This window comes from Gopherus flavomarginatus, chromosome 3 (assembly GCF_025201925.1).
Source record: "Gopherus flavomarginatus isolate rGopFla2 chromosome 3, rGopFla2.mat.asm, whole genome shotgun sequence".
NCBI lineage: Eukaryota > Metazoa > Chordata > Testudines > Testudinidae > Gopherus > Gopherus flavomarginatus.
In genome coordinates this window covers 216,322,667-216,349,788 of record NC_066619.1, presented here as the reverse complement: position 1 = coordinate 216,349,788, position 27,122 = coordinate 216,322,667, and the positions used below count along the sequence as shown (strand labels likewise).

The window sequence follows — 27,122 nt, the reverse complement described above, 5'->3', positions numbered from 1 at the left end:
GAAGACTTACTGATGGACTCAATGGAATTTGTACCAGATAACCAGCTTGCCATTTAATGTAGCCAACAAAAAACAGTAGAGAAAGAAAGGCCTAATAGTATTAAGTTCTTAAATTTCAAGTATTAAAATATGTACAAAAAGTAAAGCTTTAACACAAACACAGCATTTATGATGTTCAGTTCCACACTGGAAAAAGTAAGCCTATTATTCTAAGTAATTTATAGGCTATTGTTAGCGCTCTATTTGAGTATATATGTCTCCTTAATTGGAAAAAAGATATAAGACTTCAGATTAAAGGAATCGTTCAGCTGAAGTATTTCTGAGTTAGAGAATAATCACCACTCGTGAAACAAAAACGATGCTTCATAACTCAACTCCCCATATGCTATGCATAATATCTATCTATCTGTCACAAGATGCTCATTGACACAAAATGCAAGATAAATATGTAGGAGCATTATTTCTTTCCACAATCTAATTTTTTTAAACACAATGAAGGCCAGATGACTCCCCCATTGATACATAAATGGAGAGGAGCCACTGTTCACAAAACTCTTCCAGCTGTGAGAAAAAGGTGCTTAGTCACCTCCACAGAACCATTCCCCCATTTGGCTCTGGTACCTGCAGAAGTACCCTAAGGTCCTGGGATTTGAGCTAGTGGAGAGGCACAGGTCACCCACACAGATGGTTTGGACCTCCCCTAGTCTCTGCTGTGTTTAGCGATGGCCTTTTCTGCAAAGGGAACAAACCCAACACTTACTATGGGATAATGTGGATGTGATGTCTGGAAGAGAGTTCATCCGCCACATCCCTTTCCTGAAGGTGTTTCTACAAGAGAGGATGATGTGTATCAAGAGAGCCTTCACTGATGAGAAATGAGTCAGTTAAGAATTGTGTGAAAATTAGTGATACACAAAGACAGAAATATTTAGCATAAATATGAACATATATCTTATAGTATCCTCTTTGCTTTATATTTTTAGTATTGAAATTAAAATGTTCATAAGTAAAAGTATTAATGAGATTCCTGTATCTAGAATGTGCACTGGATTATTTAGAATATTAAGACAGAGAAGCAGAACAGATTCCTAACTTGATGGATGAGATTCTTACAGTGTTTCAGAACTATGCATACATTGAAAGGTTGAAAGAAGCATTATTATTTATTTATTTTTTAATTGGAACAGGGAGAAGGAGTGAGAAAGATGAATGAACATCATTGGGAGGTGATTCAGCATCACCAAATCTGTCAAAATTATTTACTGTATGATTTTATTGTAGGCTTTTAAAAAACAAATTGCAAGGTGATTTTGAAAGTTAGTCCTGCCTTTCACTACAGTGGGTGGATGGTAATATTGTCAAGTGGTCTCTGAATGTCAGATTAACGGCTGAGTCTAACAGGAATTTTCCTGACAAAAAATGGAACAGCAACCTTAGTTACTTGTTCCAAAGGTCAAGGCACTTTAGGTCATACTGCACAATCAGTATTTACACAGAACTTTTCATTGGGCACAATGGGAAATCTTTTTAACAAGTGATGCCATGATTTGGCTTTTTATAACTAAGTGTAACTACAGCAAAGGTTACCAGGAGGCAATTATGTTGGAGTGCATACATATGCCAAGTACATTTGTTCTATACAGTAATGTTTCCACAAAGCAAACAAAAATCACATTTCACTGAACAAACAGAAGATATGGTTTGCAACCTCTTTTTGCATTCAGAAAGTTCTGAGCTTTAACATGCAATCTTGAAACATTTACTTGATTTAAAAATTTCATAAAACCTTTCTATGTTTTTCCTCTCTTTTGACCATAGTAAGCATAGATAATACAGCATCTGAACATTCTTTATGCAATAGAATCTGCTTTGTTTTATAGAAACCTTGCAGGAGTTCACAAATTCTCACAAACTGCACCCCAAGGAACTAACAAACACTTATTAGCTGAATAGCACTATTGATGTTCTAATTTCCAGCAGAACATTTTGCACTGCAGTCAAGTGAGCTGGGATGGAGAAGAGAAATTTTGGGTGGGGAGAAGCCCTGGCTCCACCCACCTGTCTGACAGCCAGTGTAGCTGGCTCGGATTTTCAGGAAGTAAACTGCTCCATGAAAAGGTATGAAGTAATTTAATCCCCACCAAGAGCAAGGGAGGAGCGGAAGAGGAATTCTCATAATTCATTCACTGAGATGCTCCTTTTGTTAAGCCAGACTGATAAATTACGATTTAAGTCAAAGCACTGTTGTCATAAACAGATGGTTAAGGGTTAATGCTTCTTTTACCTGTAAAGGGTTAAAAAGTTCACCTAGTCTAGCTAACATCTGACCAGAGGAACCAATGGAGGAACAAGATGTTTCAAAAGGAAGGAGGGAAGTTTTTCCTTTGTTGAGAGTTTCAGTTTCAGCTGGAGTGAAAAAGATCAAGGAACCAGCCTCTTATCAGAGTAGTAAGTTTTAGAAAGGGATAAATAGGTTTATGTTTATTTCTTTGTAACATGTCTTATGCAATTAGAGGTAGAATCAAATTGGGTATTTTTTGTGTAACTAAATTTGTGCCCAGGGGAACATTCTCTGTGTTTTGAATCTGTTGTCTGTGAGAGTAGCTGGTATGCTAATCTCTCCCAGAGGGTTTTCTTTTACCTTTCTTTTCTTTAATTAAAAGCCTTTTTCTTAATACCTGATTGATTTTTCCTTGTTTTTAGATCCAAGGGGATTGGATCTGGACTCACCAGGGATTGGTGGGAGAAAGGAGGGAGGATGGTTAATTTCTCCTTGTTTTAAGATCCAAAGGATTGGATCTGGACTCACCAGGGAATTGGTGAAGGAGTCTCTCAAGGCTACCCAGGGAGGGGAAGGTTTTGGGGGGAATGGGAGTGATCCAGACACTGAAAATTCTAGATGGTGGCAGTGATACCAGATCTAAGCTAGTAATTAAGCTTAGAAGTGTCCATGCAGGTCCCCTATATCTGTACCCTAAAGTTCAGAGTGGGGAAGGAACCTTGACAATTGTAAATAATACATTCACTACCATTCCACCGAAAATCAAAACAGTAGCACATAAATGAATTATGATGGATTCTGGAGGTCCTCATTCCACATGTGGTACCCCCAACTATCTAAAAAGAAATATGGCCCAGTTCATCTGTGCACTGAATTTAACCACCTCCTTTACCAACAATGTGCCTTTGCTCTTTTCCTGTTTAATAAAGGACTTTTAGTGGGTTTACTAGATGGCCTCTTTATAAACTCAAAATATACAGAAGACCTTGATTTTTCTGTAAATATTTAATGAGGACAAAGTTGAAACAATCAGGGTTATTTTCTTATAACAAATAACCAGAAATGGTTTTGGACAATTATTTTTTCATCTACTTATTTTCACCTCCATCAGGGTTGAGCCTGCAAATCGTACTAATTTGAGTAGTGCTGATGCTTGAGTAGTCCTGTTTCAGTCAATGAGACTGATTCCATAAGGATTACTCACCTGAGCAAAGATTTCAGGGCTCATAGCTATTTATAACAGCAAGCTGCAATATGTATAATTCATTTCTTACTGGAATCTCTCAAGTACAAATAAGCATGTTGTGAAATAATGCTACTGCTTAGTAGCAGAAACTCTATCACTGCTGCTGTGTTTCCCCTGCGTGGAGGGCTCTAAGTGCAGCACTTGTTACAACTTTTCTCCCCAAACCATTCCTTGGTGACATGCTCAGTCTTCAGCAGCTCTTGAGACAGTATTCCCAAGGTCTCTCCAGCCCCTTGGTTCTACAGCTGTGGTATCGAGACAGTGACATACATTATTTATATCACTAGGCGGCGTAGGACTTTTTTATGGCAAATATTTCTGCAATTTTTTAAGAATGAATTTTACCATACTCTTACTGAGAAATAGTTTTCTTTATCCTTACCAACTAAAATGAACTGGTTGGGGCTCCCCTCCATCTCCCTAAAGCAAGACCAGATATCTTTTTAAAAGACCTGCTATAGCTCAAATAGAAATGATGGGCTTGATGCTGGAATTACTGAGTAAGACTCTAAAGCCTGTGTTATGTAGGAGGTCAGACTAGATGGTCAAAATGGTCCCTTCTGACCTCTAATTCTATGAATCTATATATTAAAAAGGAGGAAAATAAATGAATTATAACTATAGTATGAAAAGAGCAGTGTTCATGCCAAGGCAGCTTGAGAGCCTCTCTGATAATTTTATTTCTATTCTATTTGAACAATATATAGAATAATGGTAGCTAGAAACATATCTTATTCTTGTGGCATCTCTCTTCAGCACAATATTTTCCCCTTAATAGAGCTTCTTGTGTCTCTCCCTTGTTAAATTTATCTTTTATTGTACTTCCCTGCATTCCATTTATTCATGGATTAATGTTGGGTTTTTTTGGCAGGGGAGGGGAAGACACCTTGCTTAGATTGTTTTATGAATTTCTGTGAACTGTAATATTCCTAGAACCTTAAGCAATAACTGAAGGAAGCTAAGTATCATGACGTAGCCATGTTAGTCTCTATCCACAAAAACGAGGAGTCTGGTGACACCTTAAAGACTAACAGATTTATTTGGCATAATTTTACCCACAAAAGCTTATGCTCAAATAAATCTGTTAGTCTTTAAGGTGCCACTGGACTCCTCATTGTTTTTAAAGGAAGCTACTGGCTCAGGTAAAGAATAGGCCTGTTAACAAGGAAGAAATTGAGCATGAAACACAATTATATATAAGGAATGAAAATGCCTCCATTATCAGATTTTAATTGGTATATCCCTTAATATTTAAAATGAATAACGTTTTCCCTTTTTATAGCTCCTTAATTACTCAGTTTTATAGACAATGAAGGATAATCCAACCCACCATCTAAACTTTTAGGGGAAGATCCTTCCACTGAGATGTGCATGCAGAGGAGTTCTCCTATGCAGACAATTCCCGTCCCCTGCACTGAAGAGTTCAGCTGCTTAAACAGGATCCTTTCTTTCCTTCCTGGTGCCCTGTGGATCCAGACACCAGACAGGTGAAGAAGACAGTTTGTACAGATGAGGATGGGAGTGGTCAGGCCAATGGCAGGCCTGGGAGGGGATGGAATGTGCATACTGTTTCTCCACCACCAGCCATAGAGAACTGATAATCCATTCTGAGATTGCATTGTCTTTCCAACTGCATTCCCATCAGGAGCAGCCATGCCCAGAGAAAAGGGCCACCATGGGGGCCAGAGCAGCTATGGAGGCACAGGATCTCCATGTGCCTGTATTATGCTGTGGAGAAACCATTGCCCCACCTTTCCTATATATAACAATGCTGAGGAACTCCATCTCCATGAGAGAGATTTACTCCCTGTGATCCCCTTCTAAGTGTTTTCCTGTGAGGGAGGAGAGCCAACCTGTTGTGTTTTAATCACAAGAAGAATTTGTAAAGGAATGCTTCAGCTAGACATTTAAACACCAGGACTGCAGAGAGAAGAAAGCTCATAATCTTAGACCAGAAGCTCCCATCCAGTGCAGAAAGGTCTCCCAAAAGGAAAAAAAGGTGTCACCAAATCCAGGGCTGGTGTTTGAGCCCATAAAGGCTCTTCCACATTAAACACCACACAGATGATGATCTGTAGGCATGGAATGGGTGTGATACATTTTAGGCATGGGGGTACTGAGCTAGAGAGCAAATTTGCTTATTGCTCCTCCAACCCCAACAACATATTCACATGGATTTAGCTGGAAACTATAAAGTCTGACCTCTTAAGGTAGGGGAGGAAATAAGCAGAGCAGGAGACCATGGTGGCACAGCTCCAGAGGGAAACATTTGATCAGAATGGCTTAGAGGGCAGTGTGAAGGAGTAGGTATCCACAGGGATTCACAGGCTTGGTGCTTAATTTTCCTGTAGCTAGTCAGGCTCCATGGGACCTGTAGACTAACATTGTGATCTCAAACCATCTCCCATACCCAAAAGAAGAACGTAATGGCGATGGCACAAGATTGTCCTCAGTAAGATTTTTCAATAACCATTTCTCTTTATATGGATTTTTTTTTGTGGTATTGGTGTATTTACTTAGCCCTCAGGGAGCTGCATAATTGACTATTTCATTTTTAAAAAGAAATTAATATATAATAGACTTAAAGAAAATTACATATTTAACACTTTATTTAACACTTTATTTCTTAGGTTGAACCCTGACATATCAACATGTAAAATCCTTGGCCTGCTCCATTGATTCTACACTGGATCTCAGGTCAAAGTTCAAACATCTTCCATATCTTTATCTTTAGGAATTATAATCTACAGGAAGAGTCTCATTCTTTCCTCTCTCCTGCAAGCACATTATTCGGTTGCCTTGCAGGAAAATAGTAAAAATCACAATAGTCAAAATAATGGTATTTCTTACCTCAACTGGATGCCTCGAGGATTGTTTGGATTCAGTCATCAAATCATGTTTACTCTTGAACATGAGCCTTAAATAGTCATCATAAAAATAATGACAGAAGAACTCAGATAAGTCATTGTGAGTAGGAGAACTGGAAGGCAAATGTTTAGTCAAGCGGAACTTTTCTGTAAGGAAACACTGGAGATCTTTGGGTTGTTTGAGACCAGCTGTGTGTTTGTTAATAAAAAGGAAAGGAGTGGATTTTTATGAAGGTAGTGGCCAACATTAGGAGATGGTAAAGATCATGTCTTGCTCCAGTAAAACATATCTGGTGAAATCTCTACCAAATGAATTAATACTCAACCACTCCAGATTAATTTATTTAGGTGGTTCTTCTATGTGCAGGAAGCCTATTACAGGGGATGTTACAAGGAAAACATCTAGCAGAGGAGCCCCCTGTTGCAGAAAAGGGGATAGCATAATGGAAAAAAAACATTGGCAGTTCGGAGTCAGCGAGTCCTCAAGGAGCTGCAGTTTATGGAGAAATAAGCATTTGCGTATCCTCCATGGGGTCATCTCCCAACTACCCTGTGAAAGGATGTGTAGTAAACTCTGAAATGAACCTTGGAGTTGCCTTTCCACTATCTGGGAGTAGCCTGCATAGGGGACCATAGGGTTTAAACTGCCTAAAATGAACTAATTAACTAAAAATAAGTTACCAGACAGATCTAGCTGGCGTAAATTAGTTTAGCTCCATTAAGATTTATAGAGCTGTGCTAATTTATGTTGGCCAGGAACTGGCTCTTTATTTGTACATTTCCCCCCTATTTAACATACTTTCAAGCCAAATTAAGATGACATGTTATAGAAAAAAGGAAAATACGGCCCACTCTTTCTTTTACATTTTGGTTTTCTATCAGGAAGCTGATATTTTAGGACTAGATTGTAGCATTTAACCACAGCCCTAAGCAGGCAACAATGCAGAGCCATGCTATCTGAGAGGTCACTTGGGGAGACCTGTGCTCAGAAAGCATAAAGGGAGATCACACATTGCGCCATCCATTGGGTTGTAGCATTTTGCTCCCCTCTCTGAAGCTGGCTAGTTCCTTCGACTGGTGCTGCAGGGGAAGAAAAACCACAGACTCACCTTTCCAATTCCTTTTGGGGATTTGCATCAAAAAGCACTAGGGTGACCAGACAGCAAGTGTGAAAAATCAGAACAGGGAGTGGGGGGTAATAGGAACTTATATAAAAAAAAGACCCAAAAATCAGCACTGTTCCTATAAAATCGGGACATCTGGTCACCCTAAAAAGCACACAGAGGGAGCAATCACCATTTGTGTGCTGTAACAAGCAGAATATTTCCAGGGGGCGGAGCCTCTGACATAGTGATAGTTTCTATGCTCCTTGTAAAGATAAAAGCAAGTGTTATTTCCCCCTTCACTGCTCCATTGCTTCTACATTGGAACCCAGGTCATATGGGGGAAATAGTGGGAGCTATGGCCTCACTGCTGATAACTATGCTGTGACTTTCCCTTTAGTGTTCCAGGAGTGGAAGGGCTGGGATTATGGCATTACAGATAGAGGGGTCAGCTTTAATTTTGAACCAAACACACAAAAAAATACCATTTTATTGGTTTTCCTTTCCATTCAGTTTGATGACTACACTGCGTAGGCTCTGTATTACCAATACTTTTTAATAGTAATAAATTCATCCTCCTGGAAGGTATATAGAGTTGCTTCCATTAAAAAAAATCAACACACAAAAATGTGAATTATGCCTTTTTGTTCTTTCAAAGGCAAAATTCTCCTCTGAGTCATGTTGTAGGTTTTTTGCTTGTTTTGTTTTTTTGGGTGGTTGGATTTTTTGTTATTTTTACCACAGTCTGAATGGCTGTTGTGTGTACTGCCTTTTATCCACTTGCAGACATCCCAGGGATATCAATGGGAGTTCTTCATGAACTTTATATAGCTCAAAACACTAAGGAGAATTTTGCCCTTAATTTGGGTATTTTGAATGGAACACTTCTGACTTTTAAAATCACAGCCTGAAGCACTTGTAGCTATTTGAGGCTCTTTCATTTATTCAGCGTCAGAATAAGTAAAAGCATTTGCTAACTATGGCATCATCCATGAAGCTAGACTTTAAAAGATTTACTATGAACATGTTATGGATGTTTTTTTCAAGAAAGAGACTTAGGAAAACTTTAGTTATGCAGAATAAAGCAATATGTTCGGTCACTTAAACAGAGTGGGGCGGGGGAAGACTATGAGGAAAACTTATTTATGATAATCCTAAAGAAAAGAACTGACTGACTTGTTAAATTAAGCACTTGTATTACAACAATTAAGCTAGCAGCACTCTGTGCTTGCTTAAATATTTAAAATGTCACGTTACAATGGTATGCATCTCCCTCACACACAAAGAAGTCTGCTTTCCCCTCAGTCACACATGCAACTCAGACACATTGTTAGATATTTGTAGGGTGTTAACACATACTAAACTTCCTCTGACTGTAGCCTGAACAGATATTCTTCATGTAGCTTGCTGTAAATAATTCCCAGAAGGCTTTAAGTGACTCTCATTGTGGAAGTATTTGTAACTTTTAGAATAAAAGTAGTTACTACTTTTTAACTTTTGTGATTACTGTATAGGAGAGGTAAGAAATTGAAATTATATTAAAGTATTTCTGATGTCGTAATTGGGAAAATATTAAATTCATTTTAGCTTTTAATTGGTAAAAGTTATTATATAGAGTAATCTCATTTGGAAGCATATATTATGGTGAAGAGAGACAAGCATGATATTGTTGACCCTTTGGCCCAAGGGGCTAGCCAATATTCACGGCCTTACAGGTTAGGAGGAAAAAATGTTAATATGAATCAAGTATTTCTTTGGTGTAATTGTGTTTATTTGCAAAGAACATACACAATGTCCTGTTTCCCTGAACACAGTAGAAACAAACAGCCTGCAGTTTCCTTGCTCCAGAATCCCCCGTGCCCCTTCAGAGAGCTCTGTACCCAAGAAGCTCGGTATCTCAGCCTCCTCTCAAGATTTCTTCTCCAGGCTCTCTCCTCATAACACCCACAGCCTGCAAACCATACTCAGAGTGCCTGCATTTTCAGTCAGGGAAATCTCTGTTAAACTGCCTGGAATAGCTCCACTCAGGTCTAGCAATGTGGGATAAGGAATAGCCTCCATTGTTTCCAGCTGTCTCACTACATAAAGGGGCTTAATTATTTCTTCCTTTGAGTTTGAAAGAATGCTTTAGCAAGGTCTGTGATTGTCTTTGGATCAAAGATTCACTTAGAATCTTCCAGGATAACAAATGTATTTGAGTTACTTCCTGATGTTTCTTAAGACCAACAATAAATATATTTGTCAAATTGTCACACTAAAAAAGGAAGCAAAGATATCCTGTTGACACAGTGGCAGAATATCTTGCTGCAGTACAGCAGAAGAAGATACATGTGTAGTTTGCAGATCTGTGTCCTGCAAAGCTGGAATAAAAGAACATGGAGATAGCAATGGAAGTAGCATGCTTAGTCTCCATAAAGAATGAGGATACCAGGTACTTAGGCACTGCTCTAAAACCCACTGAAGTCTAAGGAAAAACTCCTATTAATTTGAGAGGGATTTGGATCTGGCTCTTACGGTACTCTGCAGATAATCCATACCAATAGTATGCTCTCCAGAAGACAGTTGTTCAACTTGTCTACCCAGTCACAAATAAGATGGTATCTTAGAAGCTATAAGAGAACTAAGACATGTAAATAGTCAAGGGTTGGGGGCGGGGATTTCCCTAGGGGAAGGGAGTTACACTCAAAATTCATCCCTGCATCAGTTGCCATTTTTTTTAAAAAGTGCATGAAAGGGAGGATGGAAACCCAATATATTTTTGGCCAGATATCAATGTGGGAGATAATGTTGGTTAGACAAGCATTAATGCCTATGCAATTTTACCCTTTCTGGAAAAGGTAAAACAAATATAATAGCATGGCTCCTGGAGAAACTTTGCTGGCAGATATGACACTGAACCTGAAGAGCAATGCAGAAGAAGTGGCTCACTGCAGTGCCACCATGTTTGGGAAATAATTTCCTTGCAGATGCTCAGATGCCTGGGTTGTATCAACTTCCCTATCTACATGTTTGTGTATCTTCGGGAACTTCTCAAGATCCCTTCTAGAGCTAGGTAAAACTTGGTTTTCTTGTTCCTCATGTAAGCAGAGTCAGGATAAGCTCTACCCTGACATCTGGTGGAAAGAATGTCAGAGAGTGTATTTGCATAGGCACGCCTACCCTATCCCAGACTGCTGAGCGGTGGGACTGCTTGGTGACAAATGACTCACCCTCAGTTGGGTGGTACTTGCTAGACAAGGGACATGGGTTCCAAAACCCAGTGAAGTAGAGAGGCTGGGGACAGGTATCTGTGCCTGGTGGTGCAGTCTCCTTGTGGAGCCAGAAGCACCAGTTGCACCCCCTCCTCTCTCCACTGTGGAATGTCAGAGTTGATTTTTTTTATTCCCTCAAGAATCTAAATACAGGTTACTGAGCTGAATGCACTTTGGGCTAATGGTGCACTAGCGCTGGGGCTCCCCCACTAAGAGCTGAGATCACTAAGAGTTGAAATCACAAAAAAGCTGAAATGACTGAGCTGAGAGCACTGAGCATTGTGCTAACTAGTGGGGGAGCCTGAAGATATGCTGTGGAACAGAGCAGCTGGCGGAGTGGAGCAGTTGCGGGGACGGCTGGAGCGGATCACGGCACAGCTGGTGGCAGCAGAGCGGCTGGCAGAGCGGAGTAGCTGTGGGACAGGTGGAGCGGCCCACAGAGTGAGCAGAGCCGAGCAGTTTTGCAGAGCAGCTCATGGAGCAGAGCAGCTGGTGGAGCGGAGCAGTTCCTGAGGACGGCTGGAGGAGCAGAGTGGAGCAGCTGGTAAAGTGGAGCAGTTCGTGGAGAAGGCGGAAGCAGAACCCACGGAGAGGCAGGGCAGTTGGCCCTGGACCACGTAAGGTGCCCCTTTCTACCCAGGCTGGGGGGAGGGACCTCTACAGATAGACTCTCGAACTCTGAGGTGGCATTGACCAGAGACTTTTGGGTTGTTGGACTTTGGGGTGATTGGACTTAAAACTCTAAGCGGAAAAAGGACAGTGCCAAACGTACTTGGAGGTGGGTTTTTGTTTATGGTTTGTGTTATAACCCTGTTTGTGGTGTTTCTCCAATGGGATGCCGCATTGATTCCTTCCTTTATTAAAAAAGATTTTGCTACACTCAGACTCCGTGCTTGCGAGAGGGGAAGTATTGCCTCCTAGAGGCGCCCAGGGGGGTGTGGTATGTGAGTGTCCCAGGTCACTGGGTGGGGGCTCAAGCCGGTTATGCATTGTGTTACTGAAACGGAACCCCTGGATACTGAACCCGGCCCTTGTTGCTGCCAACTAGAGGGGCAGAAGGGTTACACTCACACATTCTTGAGATTTCAGAAATTTTCCTTTTCTGGCTTGGGATAAATATGAGACCACCCTAGAATAGCCACTAGTCCAGTGGTTAAAGCATTCACCAGGGCACTATATAATTCAGATGATGATTTGAACATGGGCCCCCGCTCCCCACTTCCCAGGCCAGCAGTGTCCTAGTCACTGTGCTGTTGGCTATCCTGGGGTCAGGATTTCACTCTGTTTGTGTGTGTGTGTTTAAATAAAATTTTCAAAACAAAACTCCAAAATTACAGTCTCAGTGAGGACAAATCATGGATACAAAAAGAGATCAGCCACACCCACCCACCCTAGACTCTTTGTTCTCAAAAGTAAAAGGTCAATTTGGTATCCTAGCCCCACCCCTAGGCTGACCACCACTCCACCAAACTCATTTGGTTCTTTTTTCTCTGCCATTGCCAGCAATTGAATGAGTGCACAAATAGTGTGGTCTAGAGGTTCGGGTGAGTTGTTCTGTGCCTAAAATCAGTCTGAACAGCAGCTTTGACACAGAGTGTAAAACCTCTGCATTAAAAACTGCCATCTTATCATAGAAAATGTGCTGCAAATGTCTGACCTTCCTTATCAAGGAAGATGCTGAATCCTACGGTGCATGAAAACATCCAAGAGCCAGTTGTTCATAAGTCTCGCCACACAACAGTGAGACTTGCAGCTTTGCGAGCATCAGCTCCTAGCTGTGGAAAATAAAGGAGTAGAATAATAAAATGTGTTCCATTGTCTCCTCTGATTCTGAGCAGGCTTCCTGGCAGCAGCCTTTATCTGCGTTTCCCTTGAAAGTTACCTCTGACATACCAAGTACCATGAAATATCAGCCGCTGTGAAGGGAACTCTTATTTCAAAGGTACAGCAATCACTCACTGAGACAATCTTCTGAACAATTCAATAGCACTGCCAAATGGTGTTCTGAAAAATATCCCTTAAGAACCCCTTGGCATAATGTTCTTAACTATGAGCAACCAGACCGGAATGCTGTTGCCTGAATTTGCCAATAGTCAGAAGATACATCTTAACGCAGGTTGTACGCAAGAGGGACCCTGCTGTGCTGTTGCAGGAATTTTTTTCGTTCTTTTTTTTTTTTTTTACAGGCTGCATCCCTTTTCCCTCTATCAGCTACCCCATTCTTATACCTGTGACATTTCCCACAAATACTCGAAAAGAAGTGGCTATTTCCTATCTCACCACATGAACCCTATGAAAATTTAAAAAAACAAAAACACCATAATAAAAAAATAATCAGAGAATACTATCCTCTACCCTTCTTTTAACTGGTATGTAGACTATGCATCTCTTCACTAGGTTACATTTATTGCCCCAGAGCATCTGAAAAAACAACCCTGTCAATTTGACCTACTATTTTCTAGGGCTGGATACACACATGCCATGTAAATACAAAGACATAACAGGAATGTTTTATTTATCACCACTCTTCTGCCAACATCAGGGTCTATCTCTCCCATTGAATCATCTTAACGTGGCTGGAGGCAAACCTCTTCTCCCAGTTCAGCTCAGCAACTGAATCACCACAGAAGATTAGGCCTAGAATAGCTATAACCCCAGGGCTCATTATTTGCAATTCCTCTGGACGAAACAAAGAGCACCTCAAAATCCTCACCCACAGAGCCTTGCTCTTCACTACTCCAGCTGCTAAATGTTTAAGATGTCAAAAAGTCCGTATCTTTTGTACTGCCTGGACCACTGTGACATCATCCATGGGTGAAAATAGTCATTGACAGAGTAAAAGTCATCTCCCCCTTAATCCATGCATTCAGACCTGACGCCCTGATATCACAGATACTGCCCACAATAAAGGCCCCAGAGAAAAAGAATATAACTATGGACTCAAAGGACAATCTTGCTTACCCCAGTATGTATCTGTATAGCCTCTATTCTTTACCCATTTACTAAAGGAATACATAGTGCATGAAATCTGTACAAAATCTGTAGCCAATTAAGAATCTGTGAGGGAGTACCAGACTGAGACAGGACCAATCATAAGTAAGGCAGTTTCACTCAATCAAAAGCTTTGGCCTGATCCAAGGCCAAAACATAACTGTGATGGGGTCTGCTTACCCCGCACTACCTCAGACAGGGTTAAGCCCATGGTATTGACAACAGAAGTTCCGCCTCCGCAGCAAGACTGGGCATGCTCCAAGTGCTCTAGTAGTATAAAGGGAGGGAGACCAGCTCATTCTGGGCTGGAGGCCACAGGAGAAGGACCTGCTTGGGGAGTGTCCACACAGCCACAGCCACAGCCACAGCCACAGCCACAGCCACAGCCACAGCCACAGCCACAGCCACTGATTGCACCAGGAATTGAAGCTGTCCTTGGCTCACCTGCACTCCGGCGACTAAGGAAACCCTGGAGATGACTGGCTCTGCCGAACACAGAGGACCCGGCATCGCATGGGAAACCCCAACATAGACTCTGGTAGGAAGTGACCCAGGGATGGTGATGGAGTAGTACCTCCTCCCCCTGGGAAACTCAGTATGTTTTGGTAGGATATCCCCCGCCCCTCTGCTCAGTCAGTGGAAAGCTGCTATGCCACTGTTAGGGCCCTGTGTCAGGGCCCATTGGAGTTGGGCTGCCACACCCCATAAGGGGCACACCAGTGCAATAGACTTTGGCCATTAGGCAATGCTGCCCTGCACTGAAGGGTGGTGCTATAGACTCTGGTCACTAGGCCACTTTATGCTTTATGGACTGTGACCGATAGCCCATGCTGCCCTGACCCTAGGGACATGGACTGTCACAATAACCCTACCATTCTCACAGTCACCATGTTCACCCATTTTCAAATACTTCTCACAGTTTACACAAGATCTGCCATTGTATGACTTCCAATTGCATTAGAGTGACTGGGTTGCAATAATTTCCCTGCTATTTTCCCCTACTTCTTGGCTTGAATGAAAGTCAAAATTTTATAATCCATGTTCAAATGAGGAATAGGCCTCCAATTCCTGAGAGCTGAAGTTCCCCTTTTTTTGGAAGAAAACAAACCAACCAAACAACCAAACAACTCTTTCCTCAGCATCTGGCTTGGATGGTAACATAGATGTTAATACAACGATACCTCACACTAAAATAATAGAAACCAGTGATAATACCCTTCCCAGCACAGTTCTCATAGTGCTTAAGTATAAAACAGTAATCCTGTACCATCATAAGTATCAGGCCCTATGAATCAAAGAAAGTCACCTTCTTGTTAACTGGTTCATTATTCTCAACAAGAGGGCCTCCTTAGTCCCCAGATCCTGATCCTAACTCTAACAGTTCTTTCTCAAATTAATCAAACTATAACCTTTGCCTTCTTTTCCCCCCAATAAAAGTACTTGTGGACAAAGAACAGCAGAAAAAGATGTTACAACAGCACCTAATACAGGAAAACAATTATCTGTTGGAACAGATAATGCTGTGTGATTCACATAGTGGTAACCACCTTCACTCTTTTGGATCCCCTCACTCCCTGTCTGATTTCAAGAAAAACTCTCCCATTTCTGAAGCAGAGCACATCAAAATCTGCTCCCCAACTATAGAGTCTGCCATACATGTAGCCTGCCAATTCCTCCCAGGTGATTGGGATTCCTAAAAAAAAACAATTATGCCTGTGGATGTTCCTTCCCCAGTTTCTCTTTTCCCCTCCCTGTCTCTGACTGTCTGCCCCACATTACCAGTGTTCATGTCCCCATCTGTGTCATCATGACTCTTAATAGTTCCCACTCATTTCTTCCCAATCCTGGATCAGTAAACAACAAGGCAAGTCCCTCCCACAAAAGCAGAAAGGCACTGTCACTTCAAATGGGGCCTTCATTAATCTTTGCAGGGCTGCTTGGAATCCTCTGATGGTTGGTGCCAGGAAAGATACTTGTGAGACTGGGAATGACCTCTTCCCCTATTGTGCGAGGCCTCTGAGAACTACCACTTTTCCCACACATATTGCATCTAATGATGTCCCTGCAGTCCTCAGTCTTGTGTGCATTAGAACCACAGTGCATGCACTTCCTCACACCACAGTTCACACTAAAATGCTCTGTAGAGCCACAGGTAAAACAAGTGTGTGGCTATCCAGGATAGCCCTATTCAGAACCTAAGTAAAATATATTGGGGAGATATTTCATTGTATTATTTACCTGGAAAAGTTCAGTGATGCCTTTAAAATTCACCATTCCAAACCCTAAATCGATCAGAAGCTTTACCAGAAGGCTGCAACACGTTAGCATAATGTGAAACTCAATGCAGGACGTCAGCAAAATGTATATTTTCATTGCAGAAGTGTCACAGACTTAATAGCAGGTTAGAACAAAGAAACATCTACTATGCCATCTACTATGCCATCCCATTCCCTACACCTCTTCCTAATTCCAAACCATTCCTAGAATAATTCAATTTCACTGTAGGACTAAAAACTGGCATCAAAATTTTCTCTTATCTGGCAGGTGTATCACAGCTTTCAGTTGTGCCATCAAGAATTCTAAAGATTTTAACAAGAGAGTCCCAACAACAAAATTCCGAGCAGCACATGTGTCTATTTCCCCTGTGTAGCACAACTGAATCACATATCTGTGCCAATGCATCCTAGTATAATGCTTCCTTTGGGAGGCGTCTTACCCAGAAGCTCAGGCCTGGTCAGCTGTAACCGCTGCATAGGACTTCTTCCTAGGTGACCTCTCAGAAGATCCAGGGCTGGAAATAGACACTTTAAGTCCTCCTTGTTTGTCACTATTTCTTCAATTGCTCACTCATGATAGATCTTTGTGCCCCTGTGTTAGCACTGGGGCTCCTCTTTGTTTTGAAGAAAAACAAAAGATGCCACTTTAGATTATTTTTTAAAAAAAGAGTAATAGCAGTAGCTGATGAGCCATATGCCATTGTAGGCAACCTCACATCCCATTCCCTCCATAAACTTATCAAGCTTAGTCTTGAAACAAATTAGGTTTTTTGCCCAGGCTGCTTCCCTTGGAAGGCTATTCCAGAACTTCACTCTTTTGATGGTTAGAAATCTTTGTCAAATTTCAAACCCAAAGTTGTTGATGGCCAGTTTAAAAGCATTTCTTGCTGTGCCAATATGGGCCCTTAACTTAAATAACTCCTATTCATAGACAGTGCCCGACTCCTGTGTAGCAGGTAGTTCTGTGTACTTTTAAAATACGTGTTTATTGAAATGAGCATGCAAAGTGCATTATAGGGATCCCTGCTCTGTTGCCACATCTAGTGTATTGCTTCTCTGCTCCCTGGAGCTAAGATCAAAGCGTAGTGTCTTTTTTTTTTAATTATTATTACAAACATTGGCCCCAATCAGAAAACACATGTACATGAGTCACATTAATTATGTAACTAGTCCCATTAGATATCACTGGGATGAATTCACTTAGGTTCTTCAAGGTACTCAGATACATAAAAAAGGGTGTCACCAAATCCAGGGCTGGTGTTTGAGCCCATAGAGGCTCTTTCAAATTAAACACCACACAGATGATGATCTGTAGGTATGGAATGGGTGTGTTATGTTTTAGGCATAGGGGTACTGAGCTAGGGAGCAACTTTGCTTATTGCCATGTGCCATGGGCTCCTCCAGCCCCAACAACATAGTGCACAGTAACTAGAGTATCAGAGGAGTAGCCGTGTTAGTCTGGATCTGTAAAAGCAGCAAAGAATCCTGTGGCACCTTATAGACTAACAGACGTTTGGGAGCATGAGCTTTCGTGGGTGAATACCCACTTCCTCAGATGCATGTAGTGGAAATTTCCAGGGGCAGGTATATATATGCAGGCAAGCTAGAGATAATGAGGTAGTTCAATCAGGGAGGAGGAGGTCCTGTGCTAGCAATTGAGGTGTGAAAACCAAGGTGTGAAAACCATAACTGCACACCGCACCATAGTAACTCTAGCTCAGGAACCAATCCATGCAACAAACCTCAATGCCAACTCTGTCCACATATCTACACCAGCGACACCATCACAGTACCTAACCAGATCAGCCTCACCATCACCGATTTATTCACTTGCACGTCCACCAATGTAATATACGCCATCATATGCCAGCAATGCCCCTCTGCTATGTACATCGGCCAAACTGGACAGTCGCTACGGAAAAGGATAAACGGACACAAATCAGATATTAGGAATGGCAATATACAAAAACCTGTAGGAGAACACTTCAACCTCCCTGGCCACACTATAGCAGACCTTAAGGTGGCCATCCTGCAGCAAAAAAACTTCAGGACCAGACTTCAAAGAGAAAGTGCTGAGCTTCAGTTCATCTGCAAATCTGACACCATCAGCTCAGGATTAAACAAAGACCGTGAATGGCTTGCCAATTACAAAACCAGTTTCTCCTCCCTTGGTTTTCACACCTCAACTGCTAGAACAGGGCCTCATCCTCCCTGATTGAACTACCTCATTATCTCTAGCTTGCCTGCATATATATACCTGCCCCTGGAAATTTCCACTACATGCATCTGACGAAGTGGGTATTCAGCCACGAAAGCTCATGCTCCAAAACGTCTGTTAGTCTATAAGGTGCCACAGGATTCTTTGCTGCAGTATCTACAGTAACTACAGTGGTTTCTATCTACACATTGGGTTTTATTTCATACACCACACCCAATACTATGGCATTAGAGTTCTTAAACTGAGTGCTATTACACTACACTGTGACAATTTCTGACATTTTAATGGCGACTACTAGGTCTATGATACAGTTATATCACAAATTAAAAAGAATATTATCCCTTACTAATTAGCTCACATCCACTACACACAGCCTAGTCACCATCATTGTGCTCTATTTCCTTTGTCATTTCAGCAACTCTTTACAAAATACACCAATGCTCAAGAATATTTTTTCTGGCACTGGTATCATGGAAATTCAGCTATCTCCTACATTACTATTCCTTCTGCAAGGAATTCTGAGACAAAAAGGATTTAAGTGTTTTAGCTCCCTAATGTTCAAAATGCTGTTGGGCAATCCTTTTTCTGGAGTTTGGAATTGTTCTTGCACAATTGACTTACTCTTACAAATGGATTGCATATTTTCTGCTTCATCTCCGCAGATAACACCAGATCCTCCTGTCACTATTCCTGCCTCCCCTTTCTCCAGGGGTGAAAGTAACTACAGACGCTTACTGGTACTGGGCCAGGGCCAGCCCCCGGAAGGGGAGGGGCCTCAGGCAGAAGGGGCAGGGCTGAGAGTAAGCATCTCCCAGCCAGCCCTTCCTGGCTGCCTGGTCCACATTGTCCTGGGCTGAAGTGGTGATTTAAAGGGCCAGAGTCCCAGGCCCTTTTAAATCGCTGGCCCTGGGGCAGTTCCCTTTGCTCCCCTGCCTATCGGCAGCCGAGGAGGGGGCAGGGATGTTAAAGCGCTGCAGGGTCCTTTGCCGTGGCAGTGCTTTAACGTTGCTGTTCCCCATCCCCCCAACAGTGGCCCTGCTGGTAGGGCCACCGATGGGGTGGGGTACAGGGCACAGCAACTTTAACGGCCCTGCCCCTGTTGCCTCCCCTGTCTGTGGTCCTGCCAGTATGGACCCTACCAGTAGGGCTGCCAATGGGGGAGGCAAAAGGGACAGGGACACTAAAGCAGTGGGCCTCACACGGGCTGGTGCGGGTTCTTACTGCTACACTGTACCGGTCCATACCGGCTCACTTTCACCCCTGCCTTTCTCTCGGGTTAGGAGCTACGCTGAACTAGAAATAACTTCCTAGCAAATGGGAATTTCTGAAGGAAAGAAAAGAAAAGAAAACAGAAAAGTCCAGTTAATTTATGTCATAGTTCAGGATACCTGCACCTGTATTCCCCCTCTATGGTTTACCAAGGGTAGCCTTTCTAAGGCTTCTGGCACCCCAGTGATCACCTATCTTGAATAGAGATACATGTTTCTCTCCCTCCTGACTAGGGTATGTCCAGAGTGGACAGTTCCAAGCTGCACTGTAAATTCCCCAGAAAATCAGACTGCCTGAGCAGCCTGCTTTGCTTTTCTCCTCAGAGGCTATAAATAGCATAACTCTTCACAGTTATAAGTTACCAGCTTTTCCTAAGCAAGCACATTCACTCTTGAGGTGAAAGTATTACAGAGAACATTAAAAACAATAAAAATGTACATGCACATTAATAAGCTTACCAGAGATCATTCTAATTGCAACAAGGACTCTGGTAGGAGTCAGTCCTTCAAACCCCACCAAGGGGTTTTTCTGTGGTCACAAGTTAAAAGCTATTAGCTCAGAATTGTCAAACCCATGATTGTCTGAGTCACTCCTTTACACAGTTTGGACCTCTGATCTTTTCCTCACATAACAAGTGGTCAGCAGACAAAAATCCCTTCCTAATGGCAAAGTTTCAAAAGGCTGAGATCTTGAATAACCAGGGAGATACATTTGCCTTCTAATACCGTGAATCCATGGGATACTTAAACTTAATTCAGTAAGGTTTACCAGTATAATGAAGGAAATTCTCATAGCTGTCACAATTTATTTTTGATTTTAACAAATAGGAAATATGCTGTCAATAACCCAAGGGCATCTGCCAAAGTGTACACTGCTCACTGGCCAAAATTCAAAACCAAGTATAAATTAATCTAAAAGAGTCAGAGATGGCATAATGTATACCTTCTTATCATCCCTGTGACACAAAAGTTACACCATTTTAACTTTAACTCAGAGGACCACATTTAGAGGCAATGAGTAAAAAGGGTATAAGTTGTACATTAGTAAGGGATCTAGTCTGGATAAGAGGTGGGAAGACTGTGTATATTCCATCATTTTAGATTTTTTTCCATGAATTTAGACTCAACTCTGCATTTGGCCTTTTGCACTTTGATATAAAATTTATCTTATAAATATCATGTAGAGCTAAAACTATATTTGTAATATTGGAAAAAGCCAAAGCTGTATTATTTGTATAGTTAAACAGAAAAACTATGGTTAAAAATATTCTATCAACACTTAAGATATTAACAATTTATGCTAAACATACTGCATAATATAAAAATAGATGGTCAAGATAGATAGTAATTAAAACATGCATTATAAATGAATGGCTTTGATTTAGTGAAATACATTTTGACACAGCAGTTGTTTTTTGTCAGTTCAATGACTTTTCCTCCAGGGATACTTCTCCTAGCTGTAATCTACATGCTTCAAATGATAGTCTGTTTATACACAGAGATGTTTTTTGTCTGAATGCATGTAAAGTTTTATAGGAGCTATAGTTTTGAGGTTTCATAGTTTTGAGCCATCAGTGGTGGATTTTAAAGCTGGTTATGTTACAGAATGTCACGTGCGGTAAACAAGACAGAAAAATAATAGTTTAATCACAAATGTAATGAAGAAATAAAATGAACTCTATGACACGAGGTCTAATCTTAACTATGGGTACATAATGCGTCTACTTCAAATAAAATTTTGTGGTCTCTTCTTCAACACACTCCTCGAACCCCTCAAAGATAACAGTTAATCAAATAATTATGACACGGAATGTTTGTGGAGAATTTGTATACAAGGCTGCCCAAGGGAAACACGAGGAACAGTTGGAAGCACAGAAGTGTTGAGAATTACGGCAAATTGTGTTAAAAGGATTTAACTAGTGTGATGTATGAACACAGTCTGGTTAGAGTACACAATAAGTGGTTTGTCTCAAACATTTCTTTCAGCTGCTAACTCAGATTTTCAGTATATTATGTCTAAGTATGTATATCTAAACATTGCTCAGACAAGTAGTAATTGTCACTGAATGGTGAAGGAGACAAAACTCATGGATTTTCTCACACATCAGGAAGTAATCAAAAAAAATTCTTTGACTGAGACTCAGAAGATTTCAATGTTTGGGAGAGAAGGGTTATCCAGAAGAAAATTTTGAACATATATTGTGAGACTAAAAGAGCTTTCCAGTTCTTCGTGGTTGATGCGAAGAGTATGTTGTCTTTCTTGCATCTGACCAAGTCAGCATACTAAAAAGGCTAAAAAACTTTTAAAAATAGAGATGGGCTGAAGACACACAATTCAGAATGGACTTTGAACACCTGACGTCCCTGGTGGTTCAGTCCATCATAATGAAAGGAGCCACTTGTGAAATTTGGATCTGGGTTCCAATTTCCATTTTCCTATTGTTCAAGGCGGTTAGGTTTTGGGAAAGGCTACTTTCCAGCACTGATTTTGGGTGGGAAGGAGGGAGTTAGCATGCAGAGTTCAAAACCACGAGAACTCCATCAGCTCCTTAGAAGGAAATTTAGAGAACAATTCAGCATTGTGCAGGGGAGGTATGTTGGAGGGTTCAGTTCTCTGGATGGAAATCCCAGCTGGAATTCTAGCAGTATCAGAGGTGCCAACTCCATGGGTGCTCTGGGGCTGGGAAACCCACAGGGAAAAATTAGTGGGTGCTCTGCACCCACTGGCAGCCAAGTTCCCCTTACATCCCTCCCTGAGTGCGCCGCATGCCTGCTCCTCCACGTACCTCCCAGCACTTTCCCCGGCCTCTGCCAAACAGCTGTTTGGAGGTGTTCTGGGAGTGTGGGGCGGGGGGAGAAGCAGGAATGTGGCCTGATCAGGGGAGGAGTTAGGGCCAGGATTTGGACAAGGGATTGGAATATGGGCAGGGAGGGGGCGGAGACTTTGGGGAAGGGGTTGGAAAGGAGGTGGGGCAGGACCACATGGAAGAGGTGGAGTGGGGGCAGGGCCAGGGTGGGCATCGAGCACCCAGGAGAAAGTGGGGAAGCTGGTGCCTATGAGCAGTGTTCCTTCTAGCAGCTCCTGGGGCATGCTGGAGCAGGAACTTTACTGCCCTCACATGCTGCTAGATTCATATCCAGCCAGTTCTGGAACAAAGGGTTGGAGGGGAGGGAGAAATGAAAGGAACATATCCCCACACATACTTTGCACCTCCCCACTTATCTTCAGAAAGTGAACACCTGCAGTGCAGAGAAAGAATAGGGGCTGTTTACCCCCATGGGATTCCAGGCAGCTATTAGGCATGGTTTGTGTGTGTAGCTCCTTGTGCTCTCCCTCAATTTGGCCACCTTCTGACCAATCAGCCAGAATCCAGCCCTGCGTTAATATTTCTACTGTCTGGCCATGACATGGATTGTTATACCACCGATTCTGTGTAAACAGCTACTTGGACTGACTTATACAGTAATCTTCCTAAAGCTACAATTATGATACATACAGAGTTGTTTGTTTGTTTTTAAAACATAGAGCTGTGGGGATAGGGAGGCAGGCATGTAGGAACATTATCACAGTCTGATAGTGATTTGGTAGTTAATCACTAGTTTTTCTTCTGGTCTTGCACCTGCTTCAAAGAAAAAAAAATATCTTTTCAAGCCAACTATGGCCTTAGTCCTGGAAAGAGAACTGCTGGACTCACCTGTATATTTTCACCTAATTGGGACCTAAATTGTTTCAGAGCCATTTAGCTCCAGGAAAAATAAAAGAGCGTGTAAGGCACTATTTCAAAGCTATACTACAGCTTCACAAGATTAAAATCAATGAGCCTATATTCTCCATAATAAATAAAACAGAGGGTGAGGTTTTCAAAAGCACCCAAGGGAGTTAGGTATCCAACTTCCTTAGGCACTTTTGAAAATCTCCCTCTCAATCTATTTGACCATATGTTTTTAGGAGGATCCACATAAATAACTGTCAGCCTAGATCTGCATGACTGAGATGAGTGCTGATCCCCTTTGGCTGACTGATATAGTGGAACCTGCTATTTTTCTCATCTCATATAATTTGTATAGGACATTGGTATTTGGTGCATCATACGTATTTTAAAAACTTTGCAGGAGATTTATGGGTTGTTGTTCTGTTTGTTTTTCTAGTTGGATATACAATGAATGATCTCATTTTTGAATGGCAAGAAAAGGGAGCTGTACAGGTAGCAGAAGGGCTCACTCTGCCACAGTTTCTGTTGAAAGAAGAGAAAGATTTATGTTATTGCACCAAACATTACAATACAGGTAGGTGAGTTTCTTAGTCCATTACAACTGGAAAGACAGCTGCTGCTATTTTCTGTTGTTTTAAATACATCATTTAAAAACTCATCTGAAGGTTATAACACTACAAAACACACACACACACACAACCATGCCCTGAAAGCATTAACATAATGAAACAAAACAGTTGCTTGATGGTTGAAAAGATTTCTAAATTTTCTTATAAAAGTTTATTTAGGAAAGATAGCCATCTGAAATACATTAGTTATGCAGAGATGGGTAGGCCAGGCTTCATTGTTCTGCAAGTGAGTATGAGGGCAGAGCCTTGCACCTGTATGGAGCTGAATTAACTTCAGTGGGGCTTCACGTGGGCACAGGAGTCTTCCTACATAGAGTCTTTTCAGCATTATGGCCTTATACTTCATCATCCCCAGAATTATTTGAAAGATGTGTCTCAGTAGTTAAATCTGTGTATAGAAAATACTAGGCATTGCTTTTTCAATAATACAAGTATAAAATAGTCATTATTTATTATTTGTCATTGTATAAAAATGTGACTGTCCAATTCTCAATCCACAAGTACAGTCTTTATTAAAAATACACATAGCAAAAGCTAAAAACCCCAGGATTCCACCCTCCCTTTTTTAAAATTTCATTTAAATAAATAAAAAAAAAAACCAGTAAGTTTTGTCCAGTATATTGCAGGAAATTGCCATATCACAATTTATTTTTTATTTTAACAAGTAGGAAATATGCTTTCAGCAGACTTTATTCCTCACCCTCACAAGTTCCAGCTTGTGTCCCTCCTCTGTACTCCTATAGATGATACCACTGTGCTTTTAGTAAATAAAGTATTATTGTTCTTGTTATTACTAATGGGGAAACTGGAAAAAAATATAACCTGCCGAGGCCCGAATGTGAGATTCAATGGCCAAAAAAGACTTCAAGTCTTTGAAGTCCATTCAAAAATTATTCATGCAGGAAACAAATTATTGTGGGAGTCAATTCCTTTAGTGGGGGGGAGGGATCCCTAACTTCTTTTTTTGTGATGGAAATAATTTTCAACAATTAACATGAGAGAACAACCAATTTGTGTGGGATGTAGTTAATTTTGGGACATGAATCACGTCCTTTCAAATTATGGACTTCTGAGAAGTATGGTGCAAAATTAGGGATAATATTTTGGGTCACCTAAATATGTTGATTATTACTTAATGGTTCCTTGGAGGAAGGGATGTAGTGGGGGCAGGCCTGAGGCAGGGGTCGAGCACAACCCCCTTCTCCGGGTAGAGAGGAAGTCGGTGCCTATCCATTCTAGACTGAGGAGCAGTCCATAGGCAACTGTGAGGAGACTGCATTACATCAGGAAGCACACTGTTTCCCAGCACAAGCGGAAACTGAGCAGCACAAAGATAACTTAAAAAGTCACCTTTGTGTTCAATCCCCCCAGGCTGTGCCTTCAGGACATACCTCTCAGGAGGTCCAGCTCATGGTCTAGCCTGGAGGCTTTATTTTGTTTTCCAGTCTTCATCATGGGGTTAATGCCATAAGACTGGGAGTTTTTTTTGTTTTTTGGAGGATGGGGGAGGTTGTTTTAGTCCTTACATCTTTTTTGTCTTCCCTTTTCTACAGTGGGTGTCATGATTATCCAGTGTTGTGTGGGCAATAATAGTCATTGTCAAAAGAATCTAATAATCCGAGTGTTTCATTTCCATCCGTTATGTTATGCTGATATGTGATCACTTATGTGCAGTTTGCGCTTGAGAACTCATTGTTTATCTAGGGCACTTAATCTGAATCTGTGCACTGATACTCCATCAAAAACATAGTATGAGGAAATCATTTTTGAAAACTAAAACTTCTCACTCAAGCGTACATCAGAGTAGATTAAATGGGTTAATTAAAAAAAGATGCTTCACAACTGCAGATAGCTGGGCACTTAACAAATGCTATCATTTCAATATAGATGTAGTTACAACACACGATATGAAGCTCTTTTCTGTGGCCTGGTCTACACTAAAAAGTTAGGTCGAAGGAAGCCACGTTAAGTTGACCTGTTAATGTATGTGTCTACACTACCGGGTCCTTTGTGACGACCTAAGTCACCTCAAACGTCGACTTCTGTAATCCACTTCTGCAAGAGGCATAGTGAGAATTCCATTTTCATGGGTCAACTGTGAGGTAGTGCAGATGCAGTGTTGTGTAATTCGACTTAATTGGCCTCAGGGTGGTGTCCCACAATGCTCATCTGTGACCGCTCTAGGGATCATTCTCAACTCTGATGCACTGCAGCCAGGTACACAGGGAACAGTCTTTCCCCTGCTAAAGCCCTGGGAATTTTTGATTTCCCATTTCCCGTTTGATCAGCACTGAGAGCATGCCAGCTTGAACACAGCTGATCATGGACACTACACACCCCAAAAGTGCTCCAGCCTGGTTGGTGGATCTCACTACTGTGTGGAGAGAAGAGTCTGTGCAGGCAGAGCTCCAATCCAGCAGAAGATACACTGACATCTATGCAAAGATTGCTTGTGGAATGGGGGAGAAGGGCTACATGAGGGGGACACAGCAGTGCCGTGTGAAAGTAAAAAAAACCTTGCCAAGCGTACCAGAAGACAAGGGAGGTGCATGCGATTCTCGGGGGTGACCCTACCAGCACCCCAACCAGCAATGTGGACACCTCACAGGTGTGTGAGTCTAAGGACAACAAGGAGGATGATATGGTGGATGTGGATGAGGAAGAGGAAGAGAATGGGAGACAGATGAGTGGTGGATCCATTCTCCCAGACAGCCAGGAAATATTTTTACTCTGGAGACCTGTGAGTCGCAGGACATCACGGCGGTTGACCATGATGTCAGGGAAGGCACGTCTGGTGAATATACAGTTACAATCAAAGTCCAGTTAAACTTTAGTGGGCACATACATTCGGTAGTATTGTATGTTTACTGTGAAGAAAAAGTGAAGTACTGTGGTTCTCTGCTTACAAGGGGCCGCTTCAGAAAAGATTGTTTATGTGAACTTGGATAGCTCGGGAATCCTCCATGGATATTTCTAGGAAACTTTAATGGAGGTACTCTGCAATTCTTTGCAGAAGGTTTCTGGGCAGGGCAGTCTTATTTCTTCCACCAGGGTAGGACACTTTCCCATGCAACTCCTGAATAAATTCTGCTGGCATCATTGCAGTACACAGCATAGCAGGATAAGGACCAGGTCTATACCCATATGCTTGCAGCATGTCTTTCATTTCCGCCTCTGTTATCCTCAGGAGAATGATATCACCTAGGGTCACCTATGGGAAATGGGAGAAGTTCTCATTTAAAAGTGCTCTTACAAGAAAAAAAAGGGAGGGCATGTAGA

At 41.7% G+C, this 27,122-nt stretch overlaps 1 protein-coding gene across 2 annotated transcripts in view; it reads left to right on the top strand.

The window, feature by feature from the left end:
• The window catches only part of GLRA3 (glycine receptor alpha 3), a 155,460-nt gene that overhangs the window by 93,548 nt on the left and 34,790 nt on the right, over positions 1-27,122 (top strand). For both annotated transcript variants that reach the window (XM_050945353.1, XM_050945354.1), the window contains exon 6: positions 23,651-23,788. In XM_050945353.1, coding sequence (XP_050801310.1) covers positions 23,651-23,788 — 138 coding nt within the window. The remainder of the gene's footprint in view (positions 1-23,650; positions 23,789-27,122) is intronic.